Raw genomic sequence first — 20867 nt, 5'->3', positions numbered from 1 at the left:
TAAGCAATTAAATTTTTTTACCTTCTATTAAATAAAAATATTAACCTATGTGTTTTTAGGAATTCACTGTTAAAATACTTAACCAAGGATATCCTTTTAGAGCATTGAAATTTGGATCACTTATTCAGTACATATTTATTGAGCATCTATTATAATGCCACACACAGAGAAGAACTCTGTGTTAGCAACAAAAACTTGTTTGTGCACTTCAGAAAACTTGACCCTTCAAAGATATTTTTGTATAATAAAAGGTATATATGAGCCTACATGGCTCAGTCTGTTAAGCATCTGACCCTTGGTTGTGGCTCAGGTCATGATCTCCTGGTTCACGGGATTGAGCCCCAGGGGCTCTGTGCTAACAGGGTGGAGCCTGCTTGGGATTTTCTCTCTCTCCTCTCTGTCCATCTCCCACTCATTTTCTTTCTCTCTCTCTTTCTCAAAACAAATAAACATTAGAAAAATACTTTTGTATGATAATGAGTGTCTTAACATCACCTGTCTACATTTTTCTTCAATATACGAGCCACTAGAGTCCCTACTGTCACTGGAATTGCTCAGAACCCTATGTTTCATTTTCTTAAGATAATTTTTAATCTCCCTAGAACTCCAGTTGTACCATTTCTCTGTTTAAGACTTTTGCGATAGATTGGCTACTTGTATTGGTCCTAATTCCTCGCTTCAAACGCCAACCTTAATCCTGCCATAAGCTAGTTTTAGTCTCATCCACTCATCATGGCCTTTTTTTTTTCATATCCATTTCTCAACTAAATTTTCTTGGCCTTCACATAATCCAAGATCATGTTTTTGATTAATTTAGAATCTTACAAGCAGTCTTCTCACTTTTTTTTTTTTTAAATTGGGTAATTTAGGAGAGCTCACTAACTACCCTTATTTCTATCATGATATATACATTAGGGCTCCTAAATGATCATAAGGATCCAAAATGTACTGAGCATTTAAAGTGACAGGATCCTTCTCAAAGGAGCAATCTTAACAGGATCCTTCTCAAGGGAGCAATCTTAACAGACAAATTAATAAACAGAATGATGACTAAAGCAAATGAAGTAGTTCAGTCTAAAAGAAGTCAGGTTTAGGGTCACCTGGCTGGCTCAGTCAGTAGTGTGCAAAAAGAGCTCCACGTTGGGTGGAGAGAGAACTTAAAAATCTTAAAGAAAAAAAGGTTTCTATAGTTCATAACCTCACATTTCTTATGCATACTAAAAATGAATTCTAAGCTTACTGGGATAGAGAACTATTGTACAGTCAGAAAATAACAAAGTAATCTTTACTTCTTTTATTGTTAAAAAAGTTACATACAAATGAAGTATTACCACAGTGCATTCATTGATTGGGGTTCTTGCCGCCTTGTGGCATCCAGGATCCTGGTTGAAAGGTTTTACCAGTGCTGGTGGGAGCCACTGAGGGTTCTTCCTTTCCAAAGTATGGAGCAGAGGCGTGGCCTTTGATCTGAGTCTGAACTGGTGGAGCCAAAAGTTCTTCGTTCTCTTTGCTAAGGAGTTTTTCCTCTTCATAAAGGTCTTGGCTTTTCCTTTTAACGACTTCTCTATTTTTTTCATTCTTTAGGATTTCCTGCATATATATATTAATGAAAGAACTTATTAAATTTCCAATTAGAAGAATTAGGTTTTATGAAACTAAATAAAAACTAATAGGTTTTATGAAAATAAAAAAGCCAATAAAAATGTATATATATGATACTTGCTTTTACATTTAAATAATATATAGATAGGCACAGGGCAAGTTGAAAAAAAAAAAACTATCTGATAATATACCAGTGTTCTTTGAATTAAACAGCTCTGCCATCATATACCATAATAAGGTGTGAAGGACCACAAAATAAAAATATTTACTACCCAAGAAGTGAAACTACTTAACATGAAATACTACACAAGAGCATAAGTCACTCTCTCAAAGATCTTAAGCTTAGCAGCTATATTCTGGCTCACAACTGATAAGTGATTGCACTTTCTGCTGGAGATGAAGTGAAGGTGACGATGGCCTCAGAAAGATGCTCCTACCAATCTATTTTTCTGTGGGAATTAAAGCATGGATGCTACTGCCACCCCCTAAAACGCCAGACCCAAGTCCCATCTGTGTCCCTTTCTGTTCTGGGATGGTGTGGCAGTGAGGAGGAGGAGGAGGATGGAATTGGAGTTTAGCATGCCCCAGACACCAGTGGCAGAGAGGCACTCTCAGAAAGTCTTCCTCTGGGAATGCAAGCTGGTGCAGCCACTCTGGAAAACAGTATGGATGTCCCTCAAAAAACTAAAAATAGAACTACCCTATGATCCAGCAATTGCACTACTAGGCATTTATCCACGGGATGCAGGTGTGCTGTTATGAAGGGACACATGCACCCCCATGTTTGTGTAGCAGCACTATCAACAATAGCCAAAGTATGGAAAGAGCCCAAATGTCCATCGATGGATGAATGGATAAAGAAGATGTGGTAGATGTATATCTATCTATCTATCTATCTATCTATCTATCTATCTATCTATCCATCCATCCATCCAACCATACACACACAATGGAGTATTACTCGGCAATCCAAAAGAATGAAATCTTGCCATTTGCAACTACACGGATGGAACTGGAGAGTAATATGCTAAGTGAAATTAGTCAAAGAAAGACAAAAATCATATGACTTCACTCCTATGAGGACTTTAAGAGACAAAACATGAACATAAGGGAAGGGAAACAAAAATAATATAAAAAACAGGGAGGGGGACAAAACAGAAGAGACCCATAAATATGGAGAACAAACTGGGGGTTATGGGAGGGGTTGTTGGAGAGGGGATGGGCTAAATGGGTAAGGGGCACTAAGGAATCTACTGAAATCATTGTTGCACTATATGCTAACTAATTTGGATGTACATTTAAAAAATAAAAAAAAAAAAATGCTTCCTCAAATCAGTGCAAGCTATTTGTACAATGCAGTTCAGTCCCTAAGAGTTGCTATTCTACCTCGAAAGATCTATACCCCCAAATTACTGTATTTCATTGAATACAATCGAAACACTGAATTTTAGATTTAAGAAGCATCACTGTTACATATCCCACTAAAAAGGGCAAACTCTACATATCCTCATTTCAGAGTTGTTAAAATTTGAAAAGATGTGCGTCTTAAAAACAGATGAAATATAGTCATTACATCTTTTATCTTTACTGATTCCTTCTTCCTCTTCTATCTTAATTCCTTTGAAATGGGTAATATTTTTAAATGTTCTTTTTGCTTATCTGTATTTAAAAAAATTTTCCTTAACATATATGTTATGTATGAAAAAAACTGAATGATCATGAAACTAATATTTGACAACACTGACAAAAACAAACTGGTGCAGCTACTCTGGAAAACAGAATGGAGGTTCCTCAAAAAGTTAAAAATAGAAGTATCCTATGATACAACAATTGCGCTACTAGGTATTTACCCTAAGGATACAATAATACAGATTCAAAGGGGTACATGCACCATGATGTTTGTGGCAGCATCCAGTGATGAATGGATAAAGAGTATGTGAGATGTACACACACACACACACACACACACTAAAAATTTTTTAATGTTTCTTTTTGAGAGAGAGCATGAGCAGTGTAGGGACAGAGACAGACACACAAAATCCAAAGCAGGCTTCAGGCTCTGAGCTGTCAGCGCAGAGCCTGCCATGAGTTTCGGACACACAAACTGCAGAATCATGACCCGAGCCAAAGTTGGATGCTTAACCACTAAGCCACCCAGGTGCCCCAAGAGTAGTCAGATTTTTAAGCATCCTGTTGAATTCTCAGGTGAAGTGATGATGGATCACAAAGAAAATTTCTCCCTTGGGGTGCCTGGGTGGCTCAGTAGGCTAAGCATCCGACTTCGGCTCAGGTCATGATCTTGGGGTTTGTGAGTTCGAGCCCCGCATCGGGCTCTGTGCTGGCAGCTCAAAGCCTGGAGCCTGCTTGAGATTCTGTCTCCCTCTTTGCCCCTCCCCCACCCACACTCGGTCTCTCTCTCTCTCTTAAAAATAAACATTAAAAAAATAAAAAAAATTAAAAAAAAAAGGAAATCTCTCAATATGATACTGGAGATACTGGAAGTAGACAAAAATACTTTTCCACATCTCCATACACTTTAGTACCTTCTGTGACCTACTGTGTCTTCATGGAAGTTCTTGGAGCAGAATGAAAGCTACAGGACAGGGTTGAACTTACACTATTAACCAACCACAGGTAGCAAAACGCTACTGAGAAGTTCCTATGCAGCTTGTTTGGTTTTGGTTTAAGAGGATCAGTCACATGGCCTGAAGCTGCCCATGCCTGCTTTATTTACCTCAGCTCTACTGCTGCAGTCTTCCAGCTGGCATAAGCCTCTAGCTTCTGCATAAAGGAAAACTGAGGGCAGAGAGCTGTTCTTTCTTTTGCTCTGTTTTCACATTTCTCTTCATTCACCATTACTCTACCAAATCAGTTTGGTAACTGCCAAAAACAGCCATCTAGGCAAACAAAAAGCCAATATGAATACATTAATTATTTTAACATATGAAGATAGATTAAAAATTTCAGAGTTGAAAAACATGGAGATTATAATTTCTCCTAGAAAAGAATTTACTTCTTTTTTCTTTTTTTAAAAACTAATTGTTACCAGACCCCTCCTAACGGCTTCCAGGAAAATTAAACAGAACATAAATCATGTATGAAAGGAAACCTAGTTTTGTAAATATTTGTAATAGATAAAATGAAAGTACTTAGGTAGAAAAAATAGGAATTTGTGCACTTAAAGATAAACATCATTTTTAATAAAGCCTATTTGACAGTAGAAATTACCATAAAATAAGAATTCCTCCTTATATTTCCTTTGAACACCTTACGTCTCAATATGTTCATCAATAAAAACAGTATGTTTGTTTCAATGTGTAGAGATAAACCTAGAGCAAACAGGTCTTCCTTCAGATAAATGTTTATATGTTTAAAAAAATCCTTTTATTTGCTGCTTTTTAAAAAAATTATTATTTTTAACATTTATTTATTATTGAGAGTCAGAGAGAGACCGGGCATGAGCATGGGAGGGACAGAGAGAGGGGGAGACACAGAATCCAGAGCAGGCTCCAGGCTCTGAGCTGTCAGCACAGAGCGTGACATGGGGCTCAAACTCACAAACCGTGAGATCAAGACCTGAGCCAGGTGCTTAACCAGGCACCCCTATTCGCTGCTTTTTTCCCCTGACAGTATTTTTCAACATAAAAAAAGATAGTTGTTTCACTTGCATTGTACCACAATTTACTTAATGAGCAAACCTACTGTTGTTTCCAATATTGCACACTTTCATTTAAAAAAATAGCACCCTGATGACCATCCACACATTCTTGGTCCCTGAAACACAGTTGCAATGCCAAAATACCTCTTACTAGCTGGCACACCAAGAAGGTCACTTAACTTTTTTCAATCTCAGTTTATCTGAAAATGGGAATGAAGTGACTGTGTATATATAAATATTTACATGTCAACTACTCATCTGTATACTGTTTACATTGATAGGCTTTCTGAAAGTTTGTGGTTAAGACCATGGGCTCTACTGGGTGTTGTATGTAAGTGATGAATCACTGAATTCTGCTCCTGAATCCAATACTGTACTGTATGTTAACTAACTACAATTTAAATAAAAACATGAAGAAAAAAAAGACCATGGGCTCTGAAGCAAAACTACCTGCATATAAATGCCAGTTTGGCCATGTACTAGCTATGTGACCCCATCAATGTTGCTTAACCTCTCTGTGTTTCAGTTTCCTCATGTGTAAAATGAAGACAACAATGCTGTCTTCTTCAATGGGCTGTTCTAAGGACTGCGCAAGAATGGACTGCTGAGCAATGATAAGACAATAGAAGAGGGTACAGGTGACTTTTTAAACAGTGGACTTTATTTTTTTTTTAAATCACTTTATTTATTTATTTATTTATTTATTTATTTATTTATTTATTTCTAATATATGAAATTTATTGTCAAATTGGTTTCCACACAACACCCAGTGCTCATCCCAAAAATGCCCTCTTCAATACCCATCACCCACCCTCCCCTCCCTCCCACCCCCCATCAACCCTCAGTTTGTCCTCAGTTTTTAAGAGTCTCTTATGCTTTGGCTCGCTCCCACTCTAGCCTCTTTTTTTTTTTTTTTCCTTCCCCTCCCCCATGGGATTCTGTTAAGTTTCTCAGGATCCACATAAGAGTGAAAACATATGGTATCTGCCTTTCTCTGTATGGCTTATTTCACTTAGCATCACACTCTCCAGTTCCATCCACATTGCTACAAAGGGCCATATTTCATTCTTTCTCATTGCCACATAGTACTCCGTTGTGTATATAAACCACAATTTCTTTATCCATTCATCAGTTGATGGACATTTAGGCTCTTTCCACAATTTGGCTATTGTTGAGAGTGATGCTATAAACACTGGGGTACAAGTGCCCCTATGCATCAGTACTCTTGTATCCCTTGGGTAAATTCCTAGCAGTGCTATTGCTGGGTCATAGGGTAGGTCTATTTTTAATTTTCTGAGGAACCTCCACACTGCTTTCCAGAGTGGCTGCACCAATTTGCATTCCCACCAACAGTGCAAGAGGATTCCCGTTTCTCCACATCCTCGCCAGCATCTATAGTCTCCTGATTTGTTCATTTTGGCCACTCTGACTGGCGTGAAGTGATATCTGAGTGTGGTTTTGATTTGTATTTCCCCGATGAGGAGCGACGTTGAGCATCTTTTCATGTGCCTGTTGGCCATCCGGATGTCTTCTTTAGAGAAGTGCCTATTCATGTTTTCTGCCCATTTCTTCACTGGGTTATTTGTTTTTCGGGTGTGAAGTTTGGTGAGCTCTTTATAGATTTTGGATACTAGCCCTTTATCCGATATGTCATTTGCAAATATCTTTTCCCATCCCATTGGTTGCATTTTAGTTTTGTTGATTGTTTCCTTTGCTGTGCAGAAGCTTTTTATCTTCATGAAGTCCCAATAGTTCATTTTTGCTTTTAATTCCCTTGCCTTTGGGGATGTGTCACGTAAGAAATTGCTAGGGCTGATGTAAGAGAGGTCTTTTCCTGCTTTCTCCGCTAGGGTTTTGATGGTTTCCTGTCTCACATTCAGGTCCTTTATCCATTTTGAGTTTATTTTTGTGAATGGTGTGAGAAAGTGGTCTAGTTTCAACTTTCTGCATGTTGCTGTCCAGTTCTCCCAGCACCATTTGTTAAAGAGACTGTCTTTTTTCCATTGGATATTCTTTCCTGCTTTGTCAAAGATTAGTTGGCCATACATTTGTGGGTCTAGTTCTGGGGTTTCTATTCTATTCCATTGGTCTATGTGTCTGTTTTTGTGCCAATACCATGCTGTCTTGATGATTACAGCTTTGTAGTAGAGGCTAAAGTCTGGGATTGTGATGCCTCCTGCTTTGGTCTTCTTCTTCAAAATTACTTTGGCTATTCGGGGCCTTTTGTGATTCCATATGAATTTTAGGATTGCTTGTTCTAGCTTTGAGAAGAATGCTGGTGCAATTTTGATTGGGATTGCATTGAATGTGTAGATAGCTTTGGGTAGTATTGACATTTTAACAATATTTATTCTTCCAACCCATGAGCACGGAATGTTTTTCCATTTCTTTATATCTTCTTCAATTACCTTCATAAGCTTTCTATAGTTTTCAGCACACAGATCTTTTACATGTTTGGTTAGATTTATTGCTAGGTATTTTATGCTTCTTGGTGCAATTGTGAATGGGATCAGTTTCTTTATTTGCCTTTCTGTTGCTTCATTAGTAGTGTATAAGAATGCAACTGATTTCTGTACATTGATTTTGTATCCTGCAACTTTGCTGCATTCATGTATCAGTTCTAGCAGACTTTTGGTGGAGTCTATTGGATTTTCCATGTATAATATCATGTCATCTGCAAAAAGTGAAAGCCTGACTTCATCTTTGCCAATTTTGATGCCTTTGATTTCCTTTTGCTGTCTGATTGCTGATGCTAGCATTTCCAACACTATGTTAAACAACAGCAGTGAGAGTGGACATCCCTGTCGTGTTCCTGATCTCAGGGGGAAAGCTCTCAGTTTTTCCCCATTGAGGATGATATTAGCTGTGGGCTTTTCATAAATAGCTTTTATGATGTTTAAGTATGTTCCTTTTATCCCGACTTTCTCGAGGGTTTTTATCAACAAAGGATGCTGAATTTTGTCAAATGCTTTTTCTGCATCGATTGACAGGATCATATGGTTCTTATCTTTTCTTTTATTAATGTGATGTATCACGTTGATTGATTTGCGAATGTTGAACCAGCCCTGCATCCCAGGAATGAATCCCACTTGATCATGGTGAATAATTCTTTTTATAAGCTGTTGAATTCGATTTGCTAGTATCTTATTGAGAACTTTTGCATCCATATTCATCAGGGATATTGGCCTGTAGTTCTGTTTTTTTACTGGGTCTCTGTCTGGTTTAGGAATCAAAGTTATACTGGCTTCATAGAATGAGTCTGGAAGTTTTCCTTCCCTTTCTATTTTTTGGAATAGCTTGAGAAGGATAGGTATTATCTCTGCTTTAAATGTCTGGTAGAATTCCCCAGGGAAGCCATCCGGTCCTGGACTCTTATTTGTTGGGAGATTTTTGATAACTGATTCAATTTCTTCGCTGGTTATAGGTCTGTTCAAGCTTTCTATTTCCTCCAGTTTGAGTTTTGGAAGCGTGTGGGTGTTTAGGAATTTGTCCATTTCTTCCAGGTTGTCCAGTTTGTTGGCAGATAATTTTTCATAGTATTCCCTGATAATTGCTTGTATTTCTGAGGGATTGGTTGTAATAATTCCATTTTCATTCATGATTTTATCTATTTGGGTCATCTCCCTTTTCTTTTTGAGAAGCCTGGCTAGAGGTTTGTCAATTTTGTTTATTTTTTCAAAAAACCAATTCTTGGTTTCATTGATCTGCTCTACAGTTTTTTTAGATTCTATATTGTTTATTTCTGCTCTGATCTTTATTATTTCTCTTCTTCTGCTGGGTTTGGGGTGTCTTTGCTGTTCTGCTTCTATTTCCTTTAGGTGTGCTGTTAGATTTTGTGTTTGGGATTTTTCTTGTTTCTTGAGATAGGCCTGGATTGCAATGTATTTTCCTCTCAGGACTGCCTTCGCTGCATCCCAAAGCGTTTGGATTGTTGTATTTTCATTTTTGTTTGTTTCCATATATTTTTAAATTTCTTCTCTAATTGCCTGGTTGACACATTCATTCTTTAGTAGGGTGTTCTTTAACCTCCATGCTTTTGGAGGTTTTCCAGACTTTTTCCTGTGGTTGATTTCAAGCTTCATAGCATTGTGGTCCAAAAGTATGCATGGTATGATCTCAATTCTTGTATACTTTTGAAGGGTTGTTTTGTGACCCAGTATGTGATCTATCTTGGAGAATGTTCCATGTGCACTCAAGAAGAAAGTATATTCTGTTGCTTTGGGATGCAGAGTTCTAAATATATCTGTCAAGTCCATCTGATCCAATGTATCATTCAGGGCCCTGTTTCTTTATTGACCATGTGTCTAGATGATCTATCCATTGTTGTAAGTGGGGTATTAAAGTCCCCTGCAATGTCCAGATTCTTGTCAATAAGGTTGCTTATGTTTGTAATTGTTTTATATATTTGGGGGCTCCTGTATTCGGCGCATAGATATTTATAATTGTTAGTTCTTCTTGATGGATAGACCCTGTAATTATTATATAATGCCCTTCTTCATCTCTTGTTACAGCCTTTAATTTAAAGTCTAGTTTGTCTGATATAAGTATGGCTACTCCAGCTTTCTTTTGACTTCCAGTAGCATGATAAATAGTTCTCCATCCCCTCACTTTCAATCTGAAGGTCTAAAATGAGTCTCTTGTAGACAGCAAATAGATGGGTCTTGTTTTTTTATCCATTCTGATACCCTATGTGTTTTGGTGGCCCATTTAGTCCATTTATGTTCAGTGTTATTATAGAAAGATATGGGTTTAGAGTCATTGTGATGTCCATAGGTTTCATGCTTGTAGTGGTGTCTCTGGTACTTTGTGTCACAGGATCCCCCTTAGGATCTCTTGTAGGGCTGGTTTAGTGGTGATGAATTCCTTCAGTTTTTGTTTGTTTGGGAAGACCTTTATCTCTCCTTCTATTCTAAACGACAAACTTGCTGGACAAAGGATTCTTGGCTGCATATTTTTCTGTTCATCACATTGAAGATTTCCTGCCATTCCTTTCTGGCCTGCCAAGTTTCAGTAGAGAGATCGGTCACGAGTCTCATAGGTCTCCCTTTATATGTTAGAGCACATTTATCCCTAGCTGCTTTCAGAATTTTCTCTTTATCCTTGTATTTTGCCAGTTTCACTATGATATGTCATGCAGAAGGTCGATTCAAGTTACGTCTGAAGGGAGTTCTCTGTGCCTCTTGGATTTCAATGCCTTTTTCCTTCCCCAGATCCGGGAAGTTCTCAGCTATGATTTCTTCAAGTACACCTTCAGCACCTTTCCCTCTCTCTTCCTCCTCTGGAATACCAATTATGCATAGATTATTTCTCTTTAGTGCATCACTTAATTCTCTATTTTTCCCCTCATACTCCTGGATTTTTTTATCTCTCTTTTTCTCAGCTTCTTCTTTTTCCATAATTTTATCTTCTACTTCACCTATTCTCTCCTCTGCCTCTTTAATCCGAGCTGTGGTCGTCTCCATTTTATTTTGCAGCTCATTAATAGCATTTTTTAGCTCCTCTTGGCTGTTCCTTAGTCCCTAGATCTCAGTAGCAATAGATTCTCTGCTGTCCTTTATACTGTTTTCAAGCCCAGCGATTAATTTTATGACTATTATTCTAAATTCATTTTCTGTTATATTGTTTAAATCGTTTTTGATCATTAGCTGTTGTTATTTCCTGGACGTTTTTTTGAGGGGAATTCTTTCGTTTCGTCATTTTGGATAGTCCCTGGAGTGGTGCGGCACTGCGGGGCACTTTCCCTGTGCTGACTTGAATAACTTGTGGTGGTGGGCGGGGCTGCAGTCAGACCTGATATCTGCCCCCAGCCCACCGCTGGGGCCATGGTCAGACTGGTGTGTGCCTTCTCTTTCCCTCTCCTAGGGGCGGGATTCACTGTGGGGTGGGGTGGCCCGTCTGGGCTACTTGCACTCTGGCATACTTGTGGTGCTGGGGATCTGGCGTATTAGCTGGGGTGGATTGGCAAGGTGCACGGGGGCGGGAGGGGCAGGCTCAGCTCGCTCTTCCTTGGGATATCCGCTTCGGGAGGGGCCCTGCAGCACCGGGAGAGAGTCAGACCCGCCGGAGGTATGGATCCGCAGAAGCACAGCGTTGGGTGTTTGCGAGGTGCAAGCAAGTTCCCTGGCAGGAACTGGTTCCCTTTGGGATTTTGGCTGGGGGATGGGTGAGGGAGATGGCGCTGGCGAGCGCCTTTGTTCCCCACCAAACTGAGCTCTGTCTTCCCAGTGCTCAGCAACTTTCCCTCCCGTTGTCCTTCAGCCCTCCCGCTCTCCGAGCAGAGCTGTTATCTTATAATCTCCAGATGTTAAGTCCTGTTTGCTGTCCGAACACACTCCGTCCGGCCTCTCCTCTTTTGCAAGCCAGACTCGTGGCTCTGCTTGGCTGGGGGGCTGCCCCTCCGACCCGGCTCCCTCCCGCCAGTCCGTGTAGCGTGCACCACCCTATCCTCTTCTGTGGGCCTCTCGTCTGCGCTTGGCTCTGGAGAATCCGTTCTGCTAGTCTTCTGGCGGTTTTCTGGGTTATTTAGGCAGGTGTGGGTGGAATCTAAGTGATCTGCAGGACATGGTGAGCCCAGCGTCCTCCTACGCCGCCATCTTCCTTAAACAGTGGACTTTAAATAGTGGCTCAACAGGTGGATTATTTATTCCATTTTGTTAAAAACATAAATGTACCAAATTTATATTCTCCTTCTTTCCAACTTACAGAAGAAATAAAGTTTCTTCAATACTTATACCCTGTTTAAGTAAGTACTTAAAATTTTAACTATTTTGTAACAAATATTGAATAACTCATTGTTGTGAAAATTTTGTAAATAGCAGAATCCCCAAATCAGTTGCTATTCTTATGATGAACAAATAGACAGAATCTGTGATTTTGCTGGGTTGAAAAATCTTCAATATTTTAATGTGTTACAGCTTCCAACAAAGGCAGCAACAATTATCACTGGGTTGAGAATAGAGGTGTTAGTAAAACACAGTCTACTGGCTTGAGAACAAGATAGAGTAACTGGTACCACACTAGTCTTTCTGCCGTAAACAACTAGAAATCCAGACAAAAAGTACTAAACTTTTCAGATATTAAACAAGTGGTAGTACAGTATGGTGCTCCCTGAGAGAACAAATGAGGTAAGTGCTGTATTACCTGAGCTTTCTTCCTGGAGGCATATTATGGGGTTCTGCACAGAGTGGGGGAACCCAAGCAGAATTTGGTGGTCTTGTTGTGCTAGAGAGATGTTGTTTATGGATTCTGAGGAGGCCAGAATTTGTGAGGCAGAATACCAGAATATACAGAGAAAAAGTTCTAGAAATCTGTAGAGGGGACCACCTGAGTGTACAGCTGAGTATTAAGCTGTATGAGGGTAGGGTGAGATAATACAGGGCCAGGAAGGTCAATTTCTGGTTAACGAGTAAATACTAGGAGCTATAAACTGAACAACTGCTTGAGACTGCCTGAGACTAAAAGACATTCAAGTTCTAATCAGCCAGAGATGCCTCACTGAACACACAGGCCATTTGGTATATATAAACACTTCTGAAAGATCAAAGATCACTCTTTAGGAGTAAGGATAAGTTGGCATGAGAGCAGAGGTGACTCTACACATGCATTGGACCATACAATAGCCACTAGCCACACACTGTTATTTAAATTATTTAAAATAAAATAAATCCAGTTCCTCAATTGCACTAGACACATTTCAAGTGGAAAGAGCAAATATAAAACATTTTCATCATTGTAGAAGCTCCTATTTTGATATCACTGCTAGATCAACCCTAACAAAACTTAAAAATAAGCCTCTAAAAGTTTGGGCTGATTAACATGTAATTTCAAATACTCCAAAACAAAACTCAACATTTTTAAAAGGAGGACAAGAAAACCCAGACAGTAAGCAATACATTATTTCAATGTTCATCATCCAATCAAGAAGTGAAGAAGGAAAGTGTGACCATGCCAATCAACAGAAACAGACCCAAACATGATAGAAATTGTTCATTAATTAGGTGGTAAATACAAAGACTTTATCACAGCTACTATAAATACATTCTAAGACATAAAATTGAACATAAAGTGAAAAACAGAAACTATTAAAAAGAACCAAGTGGAACTTATACAGGTGAAAAATATATTAGGTGAAAAATATGATGGACTTGCCCAACAGCAAATTTGACACTGCAGAAGAAAAGAACAATGACTCTGAAAACAAGGCAGTGGAAACTCCAAACTGATGCAAGAGAGAGAAAAAAAAATTAAAAGCTGAACTAGAGCCTCAGTGAGCTGTGGGACAATATCAAGCAGTCTAACATACATGTAAGTGGAGTCACAGAGAAGAGACAGAAAGGGGTGGAAATAATGAGTAAAAATATTCCAAATCACTAAAACAAATCTACAAAACAAAACAAAACAAAAAAACTACAAGCAGGAGAAATACAAAACCAAAGCACATCAAAATCAAATTGCTAAAAACTAATGGTAAAGAGAAAATCTTAAAATCAGCTACAGGAAAAAAAAAAGATTTACAGAAGAAACTAAAATAAATACTACTGAGTTCTTATCAGAAAGAATACAAGGTATAAAACAATGGATGTGCTGAAAGATAACAAAACTGTCAACTTAAAATTCTTTATCAAGTGAAAATATCCTTCAAAAATATAGGCAAAATAACATTTTCAGACAAAGGCTGAATTTATCACAAACCCCTACTACAGGAAACATTAAAGAAAGTACTTCAGGTTGAAGGAAAATGATACAGATGAAAACGTGAACCTACATAAATGAAGGAATAGTGACAGAAATGACCAGAATGGAAGACATCATTGTATGGAAAAATGTTAGTTTTGTAGACACCCTGTTAGGTGCTTGGTGCCCTCGAACTTTATGTCACCCACTATAAATTCCTTGAGCACATGAAGAGCATCATCACACTTTCCATGAAACTACTGCTATAGATTTTGAGGCTTACCATGATTGTACCCTCATCAAAACAACTTCTCAAGGCTTGCAAAGATACCAGTTACCACTAAATTGATAAGCAGGACAGCCTGAAGGCACAGAAGCATGCAGCCCTTAAATTAATAAATACCACTAGGTGGGAGGCAGACAATGCTTCATTCCCTCTCTATTCCCATCCAACAAAGAGTGTCTGTCCACCAAGCCTTCCATATCTTATACCATTGACTGCGCTTCCCTGACCTGGGATTTGAAGCAGTATATCAACAATGGCCCTCCTCCATCTGAGGCTGAGCCCAGTGGAGCTGACAATCAGAAAGTCATGCATGAGGTCAACCCCATTCTGAGAGGGTCACATCCAAGAGTCCCCTGGAATGAAGTACCGAAGGATATAATTTTTAACTAATCTCAAGGAAGAAGAGGAAGAACCCATACTCCACAAGGCATGAGCTATATCAAAATCCGTTATTTCAGAACTTTCTCTAAATATATTGTTAATGAATGACTATTCTCTGACAATCTCCCTCATTTCTAAAGGCAGCAGGGTATTCAGTTAGAGCAAATTAGCTTTTATAAAAGAGCCCTGACAATGGGAAAAGAAACAAATTCAGTTGTAAAAAGCTTTCAATGTTTGAATTTATGTATTTTTCTATGTATATTATGCATTACTATTGTTTGTGAAGGATTACACTGAAAAGACTTTAAAAAACAAAAAAGGAAAGTCTTGGGGTGCCCGGGTGGCTCAGTTGGTTGAGCGTCCAAGTTTGGCTCAGGTCATGATAGTACAGTTCATGAGTTTGAGCCCTGCATCAGGCTTGCGGCTGTCAGTGCAGAGCCCACTTTAGATACTGTATCCCCGTTCTCTCTCTGCCCATCCCTTGCTTGTGCTGTCTCTCTCTCTCTCAAAAATAAATATTAAAAAAAATGTGTACCTTTAAAAAAAGAAAAAGGAAAGGCTCTGGATGCCTTTAAAAAGCTCATCCCTGTTTTTGTAGCATAGTCAAGTTAATGGTTATTAATTGCATACCATTTATTAATTAGGTGATGTGAACTCAAGCCCAGAAAGGATGTAGTTGAAGCCCTTTTCAGTGTCACTTCTTTGCTAAACTCTGCTTAAGAGCTCTTTTGTGAGCTGGACTACTGTACTCAGTATTGCAAATTGCTAAGTGTGGTAATGAAAAAAGACTGAAAATTTCTTTTAATTAATAAGATACAGACAAAAAACTTGACAAAGCAATCTACTAACAAGGTGACTTACAGTTCACTCATAAACCATACCCAGGATATAATCCCATTCCAATCATACAGTGTCTTAGGCAAATTCTAGTATACATGAATTTTCCAAGATAGTGAAGAAATCAGCTCTAATATACAATTATACCTGTGGGAAGTGTTAGGTAACAGAACGGCATATTGGATATAAAAAAGAGGTAAAATAAATGGCAGGCTAGGACTAGAGGTCTCTGTGATGATGCCTTGGGAGAGATTAAGGAAACCGCAATGTCAACTTGAACCCTGCAATTGCACTCTTGTATCTGAGAGAAGGGAGAGAGCTGACCAGAGGTGATCCCTGATGAAGTTATCCTGGCTACAAGAAAGTTTAGGTTATTCAACAAGTACTGAGGAAAGAAGAGCTGAGAAATATCCAAGTGAGCTAAAAAAAAAAAGGTTACCCAAAGATTTTTCAGATATCTACATCATTCTGCATCTCTGGGTTCACACTTGGACCAGAGGTGTGGAAATAAACAATTCTGAGTCTACACTATTAAATGGAATTGAATATGTGGATACAGATCTGAACATACATTCAAAAACATCTTAGGAGTGTTATCTGTTTTTACACATATACCTAGTAAGCAAGGTACAAATTACCCATTATTACTAATTTAAGATATATAAAAATATCACTTGTATTTTTAAATTCCTTTGTAGGTGCCATATGTATGATTAAAAGTGAATGATATAATTTGAGATCTAATCCCCTAACCCTATTTCAACTGAGAATTCTTCTATCAAGGAGTGCTTTAGTAAAACTCTCTAAATATATATACAATGCTGATGGTGTCATATGCATGTTAAATATAAAATTCTATAATAATAGATTTCAAAATTACTTGATAATTTTCATATAGATGGATCTCGAAATGGAATAGAGCTAATGGTAAGTCTTTTATTAGGGAAATATAATGTTTATTTTAAAAGTGCTATGAATCCAGCTAGGAAAAAAGGCAGGCACAATACATATATACATATTATAACCCATTTCTTCTTTGATGCTCTGGTTCCACGCTTCTCTGGAGTTTATTATTTATAAATGGTCTCCATTTGGTTTCAAGTACTTGTGAATTCCAAGTATACCATATATAACTATGTTCAAACTGAAGCACAAAACCCATCTCAAGATGAAATCTAAATACAGTTTAAAGTAAATGAAACAGTTCTTAGAAGGTTTGTTATACTCAAGAGCAAGCAAAGACGCAGGAGTCAGTCTTACAGATAATGATAAAACTGGCCACGTAACTAGATTTTTTTTAAGTCTTCTGTGGGAATAAAAGCATGGCTATTTCATAATGATCATGTTACATACCAAAAAAGGAAATTAAAGTCTTTAAAAGTGTTAATTTGAAATTGTAAATTAGTAATATATCTGTGGCAAAAAGCTTAATGTAAATATAACTTTAATAACTACTGGATCTAGGCATATACTTTTCAAAGTGCACATAAGATAAACATTGAACGTAAGTTTTGGTCTTAGAAAGAGATAAACTTTCTAAAATATTTAAATTGCTAACTACATCTCCCCAGTCCCTACATTTTTTTCAACTCTTGCCACACACGTGCTATATATAATATAAATACATTTGACTTTGACAGCTCCATTAATTTCTTTCCATACTTGAAACTATACATACTAAGTATTTTTTAGATGAATGAATATTAAAACTTTAATAGTATAGGGGTGCCTGGGTGGCTCGGTCGGTTGAGCGTTCGACTTCGGCTCAGGTCATGATCTCGCTGTCCGTGAGTTCGAGCCCCGCTCGCGCTCTGTGCTGACAGCTCAGAGCCTGGAGCCTGTTTCAGATTCTGTTGTCTCCCTCTCTCCCTGCCCCTCCCCTGCTTGTGCTCTGTGTCTCTCTGTCTCAAAAATAAATAAACGTTAAAAAAAAATTTAAAACTTTAAAAGTATGAGTATATTGCCTTTGAGTCAGCCTTAGAAAAAATATTTTGAAGAAGACAAAAGATTTAGTAAATATGTTGTAAGTGAAAATCTGGCAGAAAGTATGTTCCAGGTCCCCAAACCTTACACATTTGATTCCTATAAAATGGTCTCATCCAGAAAGTAGCCTTCCAGAATATGCTCCTTCCCCCTCCTCACAATCAACATAATTATAAGAGGAATTTGGTGTACAACTATTTCAAAATGTTCTAAGCTGAATATCCTTTTTATAGCGTCATTTTTGTAACATACTTATAATTCAGACCTAACAAATGCAATAGCAATGTCTAAGCTTGAAAATATTGCTAGATTGTTGATTTAAACTACATTTTCTAGTCCTACAAGTTGAACTGCCAGGATGAAATAATAACTTATTAGATCACCCCTTTTCAATATATAAAAGAGAGAAGAGAAAAAAAGCAGGGAGGTACATAGGTCACCAAAAGGTACTCTGTATTCAGACCCAAGGCATTTAGATTAGCAATAAAAAATGATTGGTTCTTGGCTGGATGGGATCAGAAACCAAAAGGGTAAATAGATGACAAAGCTTAGGTTAGTATGATAGCACCACATTGCTAAGAAATCTATTCAAATGAAACAACAACCAAGCAAGTTCTCCTGCAGCAGAAGCTGCTCGTGCTATGTGTTCTTGCCAATCACTAGTGTGCCTCTGCCAAATCAATGTCACATTTAATTTATTCACATTCAAATCTATTGCAAACAGACTTTGATCAATTACAATAATGAAAATGCAGACTGAGTTGTGTTGTTTTGACATGCTTTCTTGAACTTTTCTCCTGCGTTTTTGAAAAACATTTCTAATTGCAAGAAGTGGATCTCAATGATTCTTGTTATTTGAGAGGACAATTGCAAGATTTGTTTATATTCCTTGCTGGCTGGGAATTTCTGGCATTGAGCTTTCTGTTTTTGAGCTTGAGCCAGATTAGTTATTAAATCTCAAAATGTTACTAGAATGAACTAATCACAGAGCTCGTCATTAATAGTTTTGCAGGTGGTATTGTTTTAATAAAATAAATGAACTTTCATGGCTATGGAAAAAAAGAACTTTGAGCATACAGATACAATTACTTAACTGAAAAAGAAATTTAGCAGTTAAACATTAATAAAAAAAATAATTAGAGTCCCTTAACTTTAGTCCTATTTAATTGCACTGCCCTGGTGGGAGACAAAGAAAATCTTGCTCCCTTGTATGAGAAGAGGGGAAGCCCATTATCCCTGAGAGACAAGCAATGTCAGGTCTCCATGGCTTTTCAGGCCTAGGCTTCTAGCGTGGGAGAAAAATGGCAGAGGCTGGAGCCCAGGAGAAAAGAGGAGGCTCCATCTGTGAATGATTGCTAACACGTATTGAGCTGTTATATGCTGGCTGCTGTAGGGAGAAAAGAGTTCTCTCCTAGGTTGAGGGAGGGAAGGAAAGGAGCTGAGAAAGAGAGAGTTAGAGAAGCCCGCAGCTCCACCTTTATGGTCTGCCCTACAGAATCAAGCATGTGATAACCATGGAGGGAGGTTACCTTCCCCAGGACCTAATGCAGAGGTACTGTCCTTTGATGCAAGGGACAATAAACCTGTGGCCCTGCAAGATACATCATTCATTCAGCTGTTTTTCATTCTTTCTTTCACTCAGTAAATATATATGAACACCTATAATTCAAGGGCCTGGGGTTACAGAGAACGAAACCTGGCTTCTACTCTTAAGGAGCTTCCTTGAGGGTTGAGAGAGGAAGATATACAAAGGAAGCTGCTGGCTTATGCAGGAGTCAAGATAGGGAACACCAATGGTCAATTTTGTGGCTAATGCTTACGGGTTCTTTCCTATGTCCTCATTCACTCATTTGCTGGTTTCATTTAGATATTGAGAGCCCACTCTGTGCGGAGGACAGAGTTAGAAGACACAGCTGTTAGCCCAAACTCAAGGAACTCACAATCTAAGGAAGAGAGGTTAAAAATTAATTAAATTATAATATGATAAATTCCGTGATAATATTAAGCAATGACTGTTATGGGACTGCAAAAGGAAAGCTGGTGTTCCTGTCAGTATCCACAGAGTGAGGAGGAGGGGGTTAGAAATGACTTCCCAGAGGGCGTGATGTGTGAGTCTTAACAACAGGAGTGAGCCAGAGAACTGAGAAGAGAGGAGGCATGCTGGGAAGAGCTAAGTACATTGTCAGAGGTATAGAGGAATGAAGCAATGCAGCCAATTCAGAACACTGCAAACAGTTCATATGGCATGCAGGAGTGAGAATATTCTGACTCTTATAACGCAATATTGGGACATTTAGCTTTTATCCTGAAAGCCATGGTGAAATATTTTGACTGTGAAACAAGAGTAGGATTTCCAGATACACGAGGAGAATGCTCAGTTAATCTGAAATTCAAATAAACAATAAATAATTTTTTTGTATACATAATTCTTAAATATTGCATGGGATATACTTACCCCTATAATTATTCATTGTTTGCTTGAAACTGAAATTTCATGAGGGGCCTGTATTTTTATTTGCAAAATCTGGCAGTGATAGCTGGAGATTTACATGTTTATACCATATTAAAAAAAATAACTTTGGCAATTGTAAAAAATAGACTGGAGGGAGGCAAGATGGGAATAGAGAAATCAGATAGGATGTTACTGCAGAAAGGCAACTGAAAAGTCACTATGGCAGGAACCAAGACAAGGGTAGTCAGATGGAGAAGAAAAGATTGATTATTAAAATATTCAAAATGAGAAAGGTCTTGGTCACCAAGAATGTGGAGGTGAACCAGACCAGGTGAACTAGTCTGGAAGTGAACCAGACTCCAGTCTCTGACGACGACACAGTGATGACGGAAAATACCATTAACTGTGGGAGCAAAGAGAGAAGAAGAGGAATTCTGTTTTAGACACACTGGCTTTGAGATGTCTGTAAAATACCCAAAGATCGTGTATCAAACTGTTAGCTCCTTCTCACCTAAACCTCCCAATACTGAAGGGCGTCAGGACTCAATTCTAGGTCCACCCCTTTTTCTATACTCTTCTGCCTAAGTAATCTTTTCCAATCTGATCAGTTTAAATACTGCCCATATAAGCTGAAAAATCTCAAATGTATACTTCTAGGCCTGACTACTTTCCAACCTCCAGCATTATAGACTATCCAATTATCTAACTGATGTCTTCATTTGGATGTCTAGTGGACATTTTAAATTAAATACATCTAAGACCAGTGAGGCTCAGAGGACTAGCTCAGGGCCACACAATTAACCTACGCTTGAGTCAGAAGTGTCTGCCTCTACCACATTCTTCCCACTACTCATTCCTGCCCTACATGATTTTCAGGAGCCCCACACAGGGCTCTGCATACAGCTGGGCGCAGTATAGTGCTGCCCAACACAGTGTTGCCTTGACTTCTGGCCCAGCTCAATTAGGTCTCATCCTGTTCCGTTTCTGCACATGCT

At 38.3% G+C, this 20867-nt stretch overlaps 1 protein-coding gene across 1 annotated transcript in view; it reads right to left on the bottom strand.

Annotated features, from left to right (window-relative positions):
• Nucleotides 1-1269: 1269 nt before the first annotated feature.
• The window catches only part of NDUFAF2 (NADH:ubiquinone oxidoreductase complex assembly factor 2), a 175383-nt gene continuing 155785 nt past the window's right edge, over nt 1270-20867 (bottom strand). Inside the window, exon 4 of the mRNA XM_042939764.1 lies at nt 1270-1590. Within this exon, the coding sequence (XP_042795698.1) occupies nt 1342-1590 (249 nt within the window). The 3' untranslated portion in view covers nt 1270-1341. The remainder of the gene's footprint in view (nt 1591-20867) is intronic.

The sequence above is a fragment of the Panthera leo genome, chromosome A1, assembly GCF_018350215.1.
Source record: "Panthera leo isolate Ple1 chromosome A1, P.leo_Ple1_pat1.1, whole genome shotgun sequence".
Classification (NCBI taxonomy): domain Eukaryota; kingdom Metazoa; phylum Chordata; class Mammalia; order Carnivora; family Felidae; genus Panthera; species Panthera leo.
This window is presented reverse-complemented; position numbering and strand designations above follow the sequence as displayed.